Source organism: Ursus arctos, unplaced genomic scaffold, assembly GCF_023065955.2.
Source record: "Ursus arctos isolate Adak ecotype North America unplaced genomic scaffold, UrsArc2.0 scaffold_22, whole genome shotgun sequence".
Taxonomy (NCBI): domain Eukaryota; kingdom Metazoa; phylum Chordata; class Mammalia; order Carnivora; family Ursidae; genus Ursus; species Ursus arctos.
Genome location: NW_026622897.1, coordinates 52,938,203 through 52,953,054, shown reverse-complemented (window position 1 = coordinate 52,953,054; position 14,852 = coordinate 52,938,203). Strand labels below are relative to the sequence as shown.

At 53.5% G+C, this 14,852-nt stretch overlaps 1 protein-coding gene across 1 annotated transcript; it reads right to left on the bottom strand.

Annotated features, from left to right (window-relative positions):
* Positions 1-3,612: 3,612 nt before the first annotated feature.
* On the bottom strand, positions 3,613-11,110 carry KLHL35 (kelch like family member 35). The gene is made up of 6 exons (XM_026518115.3): positions 10,242-11,110; positions 8,829-9,013; positions 7,092-7,210; positions 6,288-6,476; positions 4,764-4,952; positions 3,613-3,801 (listed from the first exon to the last, which is right to left on the bottom strand). The coding sequence occupies exons 1-6, from the start codon at positions 11,108-11,110 to the stop codon at positions 3,613-3,615; spliced, it is 1,740 nt and encodes a 579-aa protein (XP_026373900.2).
* Positions 11,111-14,852: the final 3,742 nt, after the last annotated feature.

The following is a 14,852-nucleotide window of genomic DNA, read 5'->3' as shown; positions in this document are numbered from 1 at the left end:
GCCAACATCTCTGGACTCATACCTTCTTGAAAGATGATCTATAGTACTTTAGGGAATACAGTATGGAAACTGAAGGATGATGTAATAGTGATGGTATATTTACTAGTCCATCTTCTGGGCAGTACCATCCTCCATTTTGTCATTGTAGTCTTGTTTGGGAATAACTGATGAGGAACATGAAATAATTTTTAGGATGAAAGAAATAGCAAAATTTTTAAAGACATAGGAAAAATAAATTCATCATGATCACATAATATACTTTAGATTTATAAAAGCACCTAATGAATCCATATGGTGATTGTAAGAGAGAATGAGTTTTATGTCTTTTTTGAAAGGTAAGTAAATTCCTCATTGTTTTTTAGAAGCCCACTAAGAATAACTGATAAAATAACAATCCTTACAAAGAGTTAGAACTTCTCAAAAAAGAAACTAAAAACTAAATTTGGGTCCCATGGCTTCTGATGGCATATGAAGAGTTAATTGTTCTCAGCTGGGGAGAGTATGGCAAATCCACGTGGCTAGGGAGTCATATACTCAGAACTTGTGGTCTCGTTTCCTATTGGATAGTGACAGTCCCTCCCATTCAGCAGGCAGCCCAGGTGGGCTGAAGGAGCAGTGGGCTAGGAGCCAGGGAGGCCGACCATATTTGGTTTTGGGTCAAACCCACAGTCCTAGGAAATGAGGACACATGGGTGTGTAACCTTTTGCTTTGTATTGTGTTCTGTGAGCCTCACTCACCGGGGAGATGAACCATGTCTCCCCACTCATCCAACTGGAAGCCCCTAAGGGCAGGGACCAAATCCCAAGAGGCTGGGATTTCCCACGGTGGAAATGATGTACAGTAGTTCCCCCCCACCCCCTCATCCGTGGTTTCACATTCTGCGATTTCAGCTACCCGAGATCAGCCGCATTCTGGAAGCAGACGATCCTCCTTCTGACTTAGGTCAGGTCAGTAGTAGCCTAATGCCGCATCATGATGGCTATGTCATTCACCTCATGTCATCTCACCCTGTAGGCATTTTATCTCACATCATCACAGGAAGAAGGATAAGTATAGCACAAAAGGTATTTTGAGGGAGCCCACATTCATATAACCTTTATTATAGTGTATTACAACTTTTATATGTTAATTATTAGTTACTTTAAATCTATTATTACTGTGCCTAATTTACAAATTAAACTTTATCCTAGTTATGTATGTATATGTAGGAAAAACAGTGTGCAGGGTTTGCTACCATCTGTGGTTTCAGGCATCCACTGGGGGTCTTGGGATGTATCCCCCACAGAGAAGGGAGGACTACTGTCTTTTCTACTTCTAAATAACTCATGTGCAGCCCTCAACGCTGTTTTCTCAGATTAGCTTTCTCAGATTAGCAGAGCCTGGGCGAGGCTGCATGGAGAGAGCAGGCCTTGGAGGTGGCTGGACCCAGGGTAGAATCCTGGCTCTGCCACCACTCACCAGACCAGTGACATTAGTGGACAAATCACTTCACAACCCTGAGTCTCTTATTTCCTTATTGGTAAGTGGGGCAATAGTACCTACCTCCTGGGTATAAAATAGAAATCCAGGAAGCTTTGATACAGCATACTGAGGTGGGAGCGGGGTGGGCTCTTTTTCCGGGCACTGGGGGATAGAGAAATAAAGCTAACACCTTTCCTTCCTCAGGAAGCATTCTATGGGTATGTCAGGGAAGACATGTCACGTATAAGGCCTGGCCACATGCCTGGTGGTGAAAGAGGGGCAGATAAGGAAGGGCGTAAGGAGAGAGGAGTCAGCTCTGAAGCAGAGGCTGCAGGATCTGCCCAGGCACAAAGCAGGAAAGGGCACTGGCACTTGGATGGGAGAGCATAAATGGTCATTGGTGGGGAAATGGGGTGGTCTGCTTGGCACACAGGAAGTGCCCGGCCCGGGTGAGGTACCCACGTTCTCAAGATCTTACCCTGAATTTGCCCCTTTACCACTCAGGCTTTTGCTTGGGTGGTCAAACAATACAGCACCTTTTTTGCTTTGTCCTGGGTGTTATCTGTGGGGTGGGGACAGGCAGGCTCTGAGGGGCTGGGCATCCCCACCACTCCCCTCCCCTCCTGCCATTATCAGCTGTGTCCAGATGGTCACAGGCTTCCTAATCTGAGATAATCAGAGGGTAGCAGCTCAGCTGGGACCCAGGCCTTTGTGCTGGGCTGTGATGGGCCAGCCCCAGCTGGAGAGACCCCACAGATAGGACCCTGGGGCTTTGGAAGACAGGGAGGGGCATGGAGCTGGCCCTATGCCGGAGGGGATGCGAGGAGCAGATGATAGCTCTTCAAAAGGCAATCTGAGTGCACATGATGGGGAGCCCCAGATGGAACCTGGCCAGCTCCTCTGGGCCTCAGAAACACAGGCATAGGACCTGAACCCACTGGGTCTCTGCCTCACAGAATATGTGACATCTTTTGTCCCCTCTTTCCTCTGAGCTCATCCCTCCCCCTCTAGCAGTTTTCTGTTGCTGCCTGTAGAGCCTCAGGCCACCTGGGTGCTTATGATGGCACGAGGGGCTCAGGCCCGCTGGCGATGTGGGGGATCTCACAGGTCCAGGTGCAGAGCTGGGCTGGCTGGGTTCTCAGGCCTGGGGCTCCGGTGCCTGCTACCCTGGGCCTGCAGTTTGCTGCGAGCCTTGGCCTCAGGGCTGCTCAGCATCCCACAACTGTTTTCGGTTTTGTTTCTAGTTCTTTGATGAGGTGGGGAGCCCTACCTTGGCCCTGGCTTCTAGCAGTGAGGCTGGTTTGTAATCCCCTTTTTTTAAAGCTTTATCCTAGAGTCTGAACCCCAGAGCTGGAGCTTCACCCTTTCTCATGGTTTTATAATTCCACTGTTTCTGGTCCTTGGACATGTTTGCTTACTTGTAAGCCCAAGCCTCTATCTTTTTAGTTGTTTGGCTTTTAATTTTATCTGTTATTGCTAAGTGTTTGAATTGGAGAGGGTGGTTTAGAAACATCCTGACCAGAAGTGCTTCATAGATTCTGAAGCTTCACGGAATCTCATGAGTCATGGACTCTGCCAGTTACTAAGTATGTGATCTTGGGCAAGTCTCCTCGTCTTTTAAGGCAGTTCCTTTGCTGTAAGATACAAATCTTAATAACTAGCTTATTAAAAGTTAAAAAAAATGCAGTAACCTCAAATTTAAGGACTGATTACTTCTGGGAGGAATGTGGGAAGGAGTGGGTTTGGAAATGGAGGTACCTACAAAGGCATTTGTAACAATCTATTTCTTAAGCTAGATGGTGGAAACAGATTTTATTGTAATTCTTAAACTGTACAAAAATATATACTTTTTATGCATGAAATATTTCATAATTTTTAAAACATACCCACACTGCCATTTTGAAGGTAAACAAGGTAATATATGAGGGAGCTTTGTAAAGAGTCAAAGCAGGGAGCAGACACTGGGCATTACTTCTCCAGACAAAGGAGGCTTGAGCTGGAACACAGACCCAATCTTAAAGGTTTTATTTCTATAAGAAAGGGGGGCAATAAGTTAAGGGGCTATTTACATGGAGGTACCATGAGGGGAGCCGTGGTGAGCCTGAAACCCTCCTTTCTCTGCTTCCTGGCTCAGGCTGTTCAAGTCTGAGTTACCTGCCCAGGCTCTGAATAATGGTGAGGCAGCCATGGGAGCTGGTGCAGCGCTGTAGGGATGGCTGGGCCTCCACCTGCCCATTGTTGGGGTCAAAGGTGAAGACTTTGTCGGTGCTCTCCCCGAGATCATCCCGCCCACCAAGGATGTGGATCTTCCCGTCACACACAGTCACGCCACAGCTCTCCTGGGGAGACAAACAGATAATAAGCTATGGGGTCCAGTGTGGGGCTCCCTCTGTCCCTAGCTGGCCAGGCCAGACACTAAAACCTTGACCCACAGAATATGAGCAGGCAGTCTGGCAAGGCAGGCAGAAAGGCAAGAACTGGGTGGATTTGAGTTCAAGCTCTGGTGGAGCTTGAGCTTACTAAATGGCCTTAGACAAGTCACTCAAGCTCTCTGGGCCTCAGTTTCCTCCCCTGCAGAGTAAGAATATAGTACCTTCTTCATAAGGTTGCCTAACAGTTAATGGGGGTAAGCATGTAAAGCATTTTACATAGTGCCAGGAAGACAGTAAGCACTCCAGGAACAGTGACCACAATCACCGCCACCACCACCACTGCCACTGCCCTAAGACTCAGAGATGCCAGAAATCTCAAGCTCTTAGGATCACTGAAGGTCAGAACTGGCAGGGACCACCAGTCCAACCACACCCTTATGTAGTCTCTTTGGAGTTTCAGGGAAGGGGACAAGAGGGGGGGAGGCCAGGAATGCAGGGGCCAGAGCCTCCTGGGCCTCGACCTCCCTGCTCCAATATTACTAGGGCAGGGGAACTTACCACGTCCCTTCCCTACCCTGACCTCCCCACAACAGGCTGCCAGCTGGTGGCCTTCAGGACAAGAGACTGCAGGGTCATTCAGACCAAGACCTTCATCCAAGGCTAACGCACTTGGAACTGGGGTTCCATGCTCTGCCTTAACACGGCTTAACTGGTGGCCTTGGGCGAGGCTTCAGTCTCCCTCAGGCTGGTCTCTTCATCTGCGGAACACAAGGCTGATTCTCCGAATGAGGACAAAGCTAGGGAACTGTGTGTAACTGCCTAGCATGGAGCCAGACACACGCACAACCTGAGTTCCACGTCCTTAGACGTGGGACTTTGTGCTCCCGAATGGAACCAGTACCAAGGCTGGGCCGGGAGCCTCTACTTACCACAGGGCTGGGGAGGACAGCTGCCTCCCGCCAGACATCTGCGCCAGGGTCATAGGTGAAGATTTTGTTCATGAGGCCCCCCACCACATAGATGCTGCCCTCAAGGGAGACAGCCTCGAGACACCGCTGTGAGAAAGGTGCCGGCGATCGCAGGCTCCACCGGTCCTCCTTGGGGTCAAAGCACTGCACCTGAGGGGCAGGAGGAGGGGCTGTGGTGAAGCCTCACCCCCCAGCCTCCCTGCTGCCCACATCCTCCCACCTCCCCAGCAGGGGGATTCATTCAACACATTCGCTTGTGTCTACCACACCTGAGCTAGCATGGGGGGGCGGGGGGCAGAGACCTACCATCCCTGCCCTCAAGTGTGCTCGGTCTGGTTCCACATTCTGGCCCCAGCCCTGGACTTCCTTTGTCCAAAGCCGCCTCATCTTTCAAGCAAGGTCTGCATCCCAGGAGGTGGAAGTACCAGCTGCACTAGTGCTGTAGAAAGTCCTCAGAGAGCAGGCCCTCCATAGAGATGCATTTCTTATTGCACACATTGTCAGCCCTCTTCCCTCCCCCTGGTGCTCTGAGCTCATGCCAAGATTCCAGCTGGGGTGTCTTGCAGCTGGAATCCCTACAGCTGTCCACAGGCTTCCCAGATGCACGGGTGTCTACACCTTCGAGTCTCGGAGAGCTTATACTACCCTCCCGTTCACCTTTATTTCGTCTGCTCAGTTGTTTCTTTGGAGGCTCCTGGAGTGGCCCATAATGAATCAGTAATGCGCCAGAGGGCAGCCCCCCGCCAGCCCCAGGAAGGGGTAGGTGTGTGTGTGGCAGGGGGGTGCGGAATAAGGAGGGGTGAGGGATCCCAGTTTAAAGATGCAGATCCTAGGACCACAGACTTGCGAGGCCATCAGGGGAGGGAGGAAGCTGCTGTCAAGAAGACGGATTTTTATTCACAGAAAGCCTAAATGTCCAGCAACAGAAAGTTTGGTTGATGGACTACGGTTCATCCACCCCAAAGACTATTACACATTGAAATGATGGCTGTGAAGAGTTTCTAAATATGTGGAAAATGCTTACCTTTAAATGAGAATAAAAAGCAGATTGCAAAATTTTACTAACAGTAACACAAAACGAAAACACAAAAGTAGATTCAGAAGAGGCCTGCAAGGCAATGCACCAAAATATTAAGAGTAGTTATCCTTTGGTGGTGGGATCATGGGTGATTTTTTTTTTCTTTCTCTGTGTTTTCTAAATTTTCCATAGTGTGTGGGTTTGTTTTGAACGAAGGAAAAACATTTTACTTGATCCCACCCCTGCCCTAACTTCATTTTTTAAATCTGTGAAACCCATATGGCACCAGCTCAAATATTCGGGTCCGGACCCGCTGTGGGGCCTAGGGGTCATCTCTCTGACGTCACTTCCTTGCTGAAACATGGGGTCACTCCTCAGGGCTGCTGAGCGGAAAGCGCACGAGGACGTGAAAGTGCCAGCTCTGCGCCCGGCACACGGCAGGCCTCCAGCGCCCTGTCCGCGCCCACCTTGTTGGTGCTGACGCCGTCCTGCCCGGCGCCCCCGATCACGTAGATGCTGCCCGCGCAGGACACCACTGCCGCGGAGCTCACGGCCTCGGGGAGGGGCGCCGCCGCCGCCCACGTGTTGGAGAAGGGGTCGTAGCGTTCTACACTGCGCAGGCGCCGAAGGCCGTCGAAGCCGCCCACCGCGAACAGCTGCGGATGAGGACAAGCACGGGTGGGGTGCCGAAGGAGCCTCCGCGGGGGCTCAAGGCCTTCTCTGCGTCTCAGCCCCACCGTCTCCGCTACGTGTGGAGAAACCCAGACACACAGGGGGTACATCCCAGCACCGCCAGCGCCCGGGCGGCCTCCCTCGGCGGGTTTTCTCTATTAACGGGGGATAATGATATGCATCTCTGGGATGGGTATTAGACCTGTCAAATATCTAGCACCAAGCTGATGCTTAATAATAGCTAGTAATTTATCGAGGGTTTATCACCTTACTTAAGTGATCTGAAGAAGCACTTTTCTTTTCTGAATTCGGGATGTAGCTTACAAAGATAGATTTTTTTTTTTTTTAAGTGGCAGGGTCAAAGTTTACACCTAGTCTGTTTGGTCCCAGAGCCCACACTTTTGACCCCTGACCACTAGACTGTACTATTACCATAATTAGTATTATTATTAGCATTATCATGTAACTTTGGGCAAGTATCTTTCCTTTTTGGTGCTTAAGATCCCATCTTTCAGAGAGACTGTGTTTTGGACCTTCCCCCAGGAAGTCCACTGATCTGTACCTTGAGCCACAGGACAGCATCTGCTGTATGTCCCTACCTGCCCCTGCATGACTGCCATCTTGTGCCTCCACCTGCCCTTGAGCAGCGAGGCCACCTTGATCCAGGTGTGCAGAGGGGTACTAAACATCCACACATCACGGCTGTTGATGTGGCCTCCTAGGGAAAGAGAAGCAGCTGTTGACTCCAGGCCCTCTTGGGGTCAACAGCACCCCTAAAGACCTAGAAACAAGGGTCCCCAGATCCAAGGAAGAGTTAAGGGTAGACCATGTGTTTTGAACAAATGGTGGGAAGGTGTGAGTTAGGACAAGGGGCAGGGAGTTTTGAGGGGAGAGGCCTGAGAGATTTAGGGAGGAGCTGATCTTCACTGGGTGCCTTATGGTGTTATGCCAGGCTCTGTACTCTGGGAAGCAAAGAGGGGGTCACTTAGAATTCAGCTGGAGATTAGAGTGCAAAGTGTGCCCAAGACAAGCATCAGGAATGTGTGGGGGACAGAGGCAAAGCAGGGCCACCTGCACTGCGATGGGCAAAGGTAGAGAGTGACTCAGTAACCCTGCCTCGTTCAGGGTTATGATTTCATGTCTGTTCTCGTCCCTCCAGGAAGTGTTAGGATTATTGGACATGTTTACAGACAGGAAATTCAGATGTGGCTTAGAGACCAGGAAGGCCCTGCTGAAGGCTCCATGGCCTTTTACTCTAGATCAATGACCAGAACTAGAACATCTAGTCTCCCAGGCTGAGCACTGGTACGCCCAGTGGGGCTAGGCCCTGGAATGCAGACTGTGGACTCTTCTTCCCCGTTCCTTCTGGGATTACTGACCAGGGACTTACCTCTCAGGAGCAGCCTTCCCAGGGACAACCATGACAGCATCCCTCAGCCTGAGCCCATGACTCAAGCCCCAGCTCTGTTTTGTAGCCCTTGACTCTGTGTATTCCCACCAGCACCCAGCAGAGGCCCTACGTGTTGTTCACAGGCCATCAGTAGCATTGGATAAGTTGTCCAGTAATTAAGTGTGGCCTGGATGTTCCCTGAGGCCTTTCTGGCTCATTCTTCTGCTCTTTATCCTTCCCAGACACCCACAGCTCCCTACAACAAGTGCAGTCTACCTAGGCCTGGAGTCAAAGCCTCCCTGATCTGACTTGACTCCCTTTCCTGCCTCATCTACAATACCTCCCCCCCTCTCCCAGGTGCATTCAACCTACCCTTTAGAGACCCGGGTACCTGGGATTCCTTTCTGCACATTCCTGTCTTCATGCCTTTGCCTGTGCTGTTCCCTCCAGATTTTCAAGGTCCAGCTGAAAAGTCTGGTGGTAAAGTGAAGTCTGTCTCCCCTTCTCCAGGGGAGCAGGAACTGTTTTATTCGCTATCTAGGGCCTGGACCTCAGGGAGGGCACAATCCGTTGGTATCAAATCGATCTGTGTTTCCCCTAGCTTTACCATTTTTTGAGATAATGGTAAAATTCTTAACCTCCCCATAAAATGGGGTTGTAGGGAAAATTGATGAACTAATGCGAGCTGTGTAGCACTCTGTTCTGCACATAGTTGGTTAAATAAAGAGAAGTGATTAATAGTAATACGAATCGAAGTGGACATTGCTGAACGAAGGTCAGAGTCATACCAGCGACTGGCCCTGCAGGACGACATACCACTTCAGCCAATAGCTGTAGGTTATCGGGGGAAATCCCACCCCCACCTCAAGGCTGGGGAGAAAAGAGAGGCGTGAGAAGGAGGCCAAGAGCCAATCTTGTGGGGCTCCCGCTGCAGCCCTGCCCTCACCAGAGACATAGACGTCATTGCGGAGAGCACAGGCAGCGAACTCGGAGCGCGTGTAGCCTGGGAGGCTGGGCAGTGGGGTCCAGCGCCGGCTCTCTGGATGGTAGGCGTCGGTGAAGGGCAGCTTCAGGAGCCCCTTGCGGTCGCAACCGCCGATGACCACGATCACTTCAGCTAGGTCCATGAATCTGGCGTGGGGATAAGCCCAATGCCTGCTGACCCACACCCAAGTTCTGGCCCTCTCTCATCCCTTTGTTGACCACACTGTACCGTCCTGCTGCCCTTCCATGCCCTCATGCCCTTGTGTACTCCCTGCCTCCCAGTCCCATGCTGGACATGCCCTTTTGTACTCCGTGCCTCCCCGTCCCATGCGGGACTCTGCCACCTCCAACCTCCTTTCCTAGTATCGATGGGAAGAGAGTCACCAATCCTTAACCCCAGTCTACTGACATCTAAATTACAGGGAAAGGATCTTTACAGAGCCCTTACCTAGAAAAGTCACCTCGTTTAATTCTTATGATAGTTCTATTAGGCAGGGATTACAATTCCTTTTGCAGAGGAGGAAACAGAGGCTCACAGACTCTGTCTTGCTGTAAGTCATGGAGCCAATAAGTGAGACAGTTGGAATTCAAGCCCAGGTTGGCTGCCACTAACCCATTCTCTTTACCCTTTTCTGTCCTTCATCCCCGACTGCTAATTCTGCTGCCTACCTCCTACTATAACCATCTCCTAAACCCATTCCTTAATTAGTAATTCCATTGGACCAGGATACACACTCTTTCAGTAAAACATTCTCCCCTCCCACTAACCAACCCCTCAGGCTTCTGACCCCACCAGAATTTCCAAACCAAGCCACCGGCTTCCTACCTAATTCCTTTGACAAATATTGAGCATCTTCTTCATACCAGGCCCTGAGCTTAGTTTTGGAGACACAGTGTGGTTATACAGAGGTGTCCTGTCTTCTATCCCCGGGAGGGGGACAGACCATCTTGGACTACTCCACCCAAAGTCTCCTGGTCTGTTGTTCCAGAGTAAGCCTCTTGCATTTTTTTTCCAGGCCCTATTTTTATCCCTTACTAGACTGAGCTCTTGGACGGTAAAGGGTATTTCCAATTACTTCCAAGTCCCAGACACCCAGCACAAGATCTGCACAGAAGCAGCACTCAGAATTATGGATGGATGGGCAAGAGGAAGGATGTGTGCTAGGTGTGAGACCCCTGCCCCTCCGCCACTGGACTGTGAATTCTTCAAGGGCAGAATTCCCAATACTAAGCCCGTGAAGTATGTGCTGAATGAATGAGCAAATCTCATTCCAGAGGCTCGATTAAGTGATTGAATGAAAGGACACCGCAGGTATGAGTGGTTGCACAATCGGGGATGAGGGCGGCTGGAAGGCAAGGGGGCAGGGGGCCGTACCTCCGCGGCTGGGCCCGCAGCGCGCCGGCCTCGCGGCCCAGGATGAAGCAGGCGCGGGCCTCGAGCAGCAGCGGGCGGCACTCGCGGCTGGCCTGCAGCAGCTCGTCGGCCTCCACCTTCTCCAGGAAGTAGGCGGGCGCCAGCAGGGGCAGGCGCACGTGCTCCAGCAGGCGTCGCAGCTGCCCGCGGCGGGCCGGCGCGTCGTGGCGCACCCAGCGCATGGCCGCCTCGAACACGGCCTCCTCGCGCGCCACGCCCAGCGCCGGGTCGGCCAGCAGCGCGGCCACCTCGTCGGGCGCCAGCTCCAGGAAGTCGGCGTGGCGAGCCACCTCGACGAAGGCCTGGCGCAGCACGCGGCCGCAGCGCTCGGCCAGCGAGGCGAGCGAGAAGGCGGCGGCCACGCGGCGAAGCGCCAGGCTGTTGGCGGCGCGCAGGCGGCCCTCGAGGAAGCTGGCGCAGGCCTCGCGCAGGCCCGCCACGCCCAGCCGCTCGGCCAGCGCCAGCACGGCCGCCGCCTCGTCCTCAGCGCGCAGCCGCACGCCCGCGCCATACACGTAGTCGAGCACCACGGCCAGCGCCGCCGCCGCGCCCGGCCCCGCCTCCGAGGCCACGGGCGCCACGGGCACCACCGCCAGGGCGCGCTCTGGCCGTCCGGCCGCGAACAGGCTGCGGAAGTAAGCGCTGCCCGCGCTGAGCGCCGCGCGGTGGCACGGGAAGTCGTGGCCGCCGGCGCGCAGCACCACGTCGGTGAGAGTGCCGCTCCGCCGGTACGCGTTGAGAGTCTGCAGAACGCGCTGCGCGTGGCAGGACCCCGCGCACGGCGCCAGGGAGCCGGGCTCCGACTCCTCCAGCGCTGGGCCCTCCAGCATCCTGCCAGGTAAAGAACACAAACAGCGTCGGAAAACCACCTGGCTGGGTCGGCGAGAGGGCAGGAGACCCCTCATCCGTCGATTCCGTTGTTGTTCGTTCCCTGGTTTACTCAAGCCGGCAAGCATGCATGTAACGCAGGTGCTTTCATTTACTCAGCTGCTCTGCCTTCCATCCCTCATCCAGAGGCGTAATGGCTGCAGGGATCTAGTCCCTGCCTACCTGCAGGTGGTCCCTGCCTTAGCTCTATCATCTTCTTCCTCGCTTACCCACTGCAGCCATATTACTCCTTCTGTCCTTCAGACTCGTTAAACTTTCATCAGTATCAGCAGGAGACAGATGGCAAGCTCTCAAATGGGCTAATTTGCGGATTGTCTAATAAGGGGATGATTTACAAACACGTGGACGTTGTTTAGGGCCTCCCACAAGGGGTAAAGCAGTGCCCGTGGCCGCCAACAGCATGGAGACTTTACCTCTCCAACGTCCGGAATGGGAGGGCTGGGAGGTTACAGGAACCTGCGCAAAATATCTGTATAGGAAGGCCCCCTGACAGGAGCTGTGGAAGGGATTCAGGCTGCCCCACAGAGACCTAGTGTGGTGTGGGGAGGAACAGCTCTGCTCCCTCTTGTCACCCTAGTCTGTCTCCGGATCTCCTGTAGGTGCTCCCCACTGACCAAACCCTAATGATTTTATCTATTTATATTTTATTTATTAGAGTGGACGCACAGGAGTGGGGGGAAGGACATAGGGAGAGGGAGAGGGACAAGCAGACTCCCCGCTGAGTGTGGAGCCAGACACTGGGCACGGTCCCAGGACCCAAGATCATGACCTGAGCTGAAGTCAGATGCTTAACGACTGAGCCACCCAGGCGCCCCCTGATTATTTAATACCTGCCTCTCCTACAGCAAGTGCTCAGTTAATATCTGTTTGAGGTTGAGTGCATGTGTTAAGCTAGCATGTATTTAGAGCCTTTTCTGTGTCAGGCAGTGAGCAAGACAGGCATAGACCCTGCTCTCCTGGCTCTCACAGCTTGGTGGGGGTCCCAGAGGGGAGTGTGGGAGCCGATCGAAGGGGCACTAGACCCTGTTGCAGGGGCGTCAGGGAAGGTACCCCCTGACGGATCATCAGACTGAGAAGCATAGGGGGACTTAGCCAGGAGAAGGGAAGGGAGTGCAGGGAGGATGTCTCCATTTAGAGAACAATCTTTGCGAAGGCCCAGAGGGAAGGAGGGCAGGAGACTAGAACCCAGGCTGAGAGGGAAGTTAGTTAGCCCTCTCTCTAGTATGTTCTCCCCGTGTTCTCAAGGAAGTGCTGTGGGGAGATGGAAACAACTGGCTCTAAGGACTGATCCGGGTTCTAAACCTGCCTCTGTCATTGACCCACTGCAGGAGCTGTGCAAGTCACTCCCCTTCAGGCTCCTCTTCTGAAATGGGATCCTAATGCCCACCTCGTAGGATTGTGACATTGTGCTTATGAAGTGGAATATGAAAATGCTAGGGACATAGCACAGCCTCAGCTAACACAAGAGGAAGGGAGCACACCAGTGCGCTGGCTGCTTTTATGTACGGAATTGCATTTGATCCTCACAACCCTGAGCCTTTCTTTAGATGCCCCCGCCCTTCTTTCAGTTTGTCCTAAGGAAAGAAGCACAAAAGGAAACCCGCCCTTCGGAGGTTGTGCTGAGAATCAAAGGAAGGGTGTTTGTGAAGGCACTCTACAGACTAGGGGGCGGTACTGGGCTGGTTGTGATTTGGCATTATAAACACACAGTCTCTGCTTGCATACCTCCAGGGACAGGGAGCTCACTTCTGTATGTGGCAACTTACTCCAGGGGAGCACAACTCTGCCCTCTACCTCTTGCCTCTCCCTCCATGCTCCTGATCCCACGTGCTCTGCCTCCTCTGAGACTGCTTTGCCCTGGAGGTCAGATCTTGACCATTGTTAGTCTGGCTTTCACTGCTCACGCCCCGGTCATCCTGGGTGGTGGATCCCCATGTCAGGGTTACAGAAATGAGCTCCCTGGTGGGCAGGGTCCCAGGAGGCTAACTATGCCCAAGTAGAGGGGCTGGGCCCTGAACCCACCTGGCTCCAGACTCTGCATGCCTAGCTGCTCGGCCACACCTGCCAGGGTCAGGGCATGTCCTAAGGAGCAGCCCAGGACCAGCAGAGGGAGGTGAGAGAGGTCATCGGAGCGTGCTGTCCCCATTCCATTCTCTGCTGGCTGCTTTCTTAGCAAGCAGGTCCCTGAGCTGAGATCCAGGAGGGCAGGTCTCTTCAGGGTAAGGAGGGACCTCTCCCTGCAGCACAAGGGGCTGCCTGGGGGCGGAGAGAGGGTCTCCTCCCGGGAAGTGCACCAGTACTTTTTCATTCTTTCTACTGCTGTCTCCTGTGCCAGGCACTGTGGTCACACTGGGATATCAGACTCCGTTTCCACCCTGGGAATTCCCAGTCTGGGGGCCAGAAGACCCAGTTGCGACGTGGATGGTAGGGATTCCCAGGGAGGGCTCTACTGGACGTTCTCCCGTCCTAGCGAAGAATCTAGGTGCCTCCAGCCAAGAGTTCTGATGCATACTAAGGGGTCTAGCCCCTAGAAGTTGACATGCCCCCCTGTTTCTTGTTCATACCCTCACTCACACACACGCACTCACACACACACACACTCAGCCTTGTAAGACACCACATAGCCCTGCTGGTTGAGGGGCTAAGTCCCCGGATGTACCTGACACTTACCTGGCCATGGCCTCACCCGGGTGCTCTGCAGCTGCTGCTCTCATAGTGACCACTGCTGTCTGTCCTGCTGCTGCACCCCTGGCCGTCCGGGCTCCAGTGTCCTTGCCGCTCTGCCTGGACTCGAGCTCCGGCTCAGCTGCAGGAGGACAAAGGGGCTGGACGCCAGGGGGGAGGGGAGAGGAGAGGGGGAGAAGGGGAGGAGGGGACGTTGGGCTTTTGTTCCATTCTTGGACCAGCCCTGGGAGGGAAGGAAGGAAGGAGGCGCGAGTAAGCGTGGCATTGACTGTGCGTGCATCTCGGGGATCCTTGTACCTGGATTGGGGGTGATCTGGTACTGGCTGCGCCCCTGAGTAAATGCATGGACTTGAAGGTGTGTGGGGGGACTGCCCTAAGGAGCCGGGGTGTATCCGGGTGGCTGTGAGGGTACAGGTGTTCCAGGGTACCCGTATGTGAGTGTGGGAGCACACGGGGACGTGGTGGGTGTGACTAACACTGTGGCTGCATAGCTTAGGGGTCTCGGATTCCCTCCTGCCTCTGTGTGACTCAGCCTATCTGTGTTCCTGTTTGACAGCAGACATTGTCATCGTAGGACTTCATGTGTCTGGTTGTCTGCCTAGTGTGTCCCTCTTTGTATCTGTGTGATCCTGTGTGTGACGTGGGTCTGTCTGTGCAGGACAGGGGGCTGTGTCTTGTGGCCCGTGCGTGTCCTACGCCCGTGGCATGGTATGAGTTGAGGTGGTTTTCAGCAACGGACCCACATTGGAGGGGACTCAGTGAGGTGGGCCTTGCTGGTACTGAGCAGGCCTGGTTGGGGTAGATGAGAGGAGGCAGCTTGGGCCGGCCTGGCCTCCTGGAGCCAGAGGAGACCACGCCACAGGCTGGTCCCAGATCATTTGCTGCCTCCACAAGGGCCACAAGGCCTGGTATTTGAGAGGCCAGTGAGGAGATTTGCTTTCACAGAATAGGACAGTTGTTGGGAGGAGGTTGCTTTGACAAGAGCCCAGATAGGCCCAG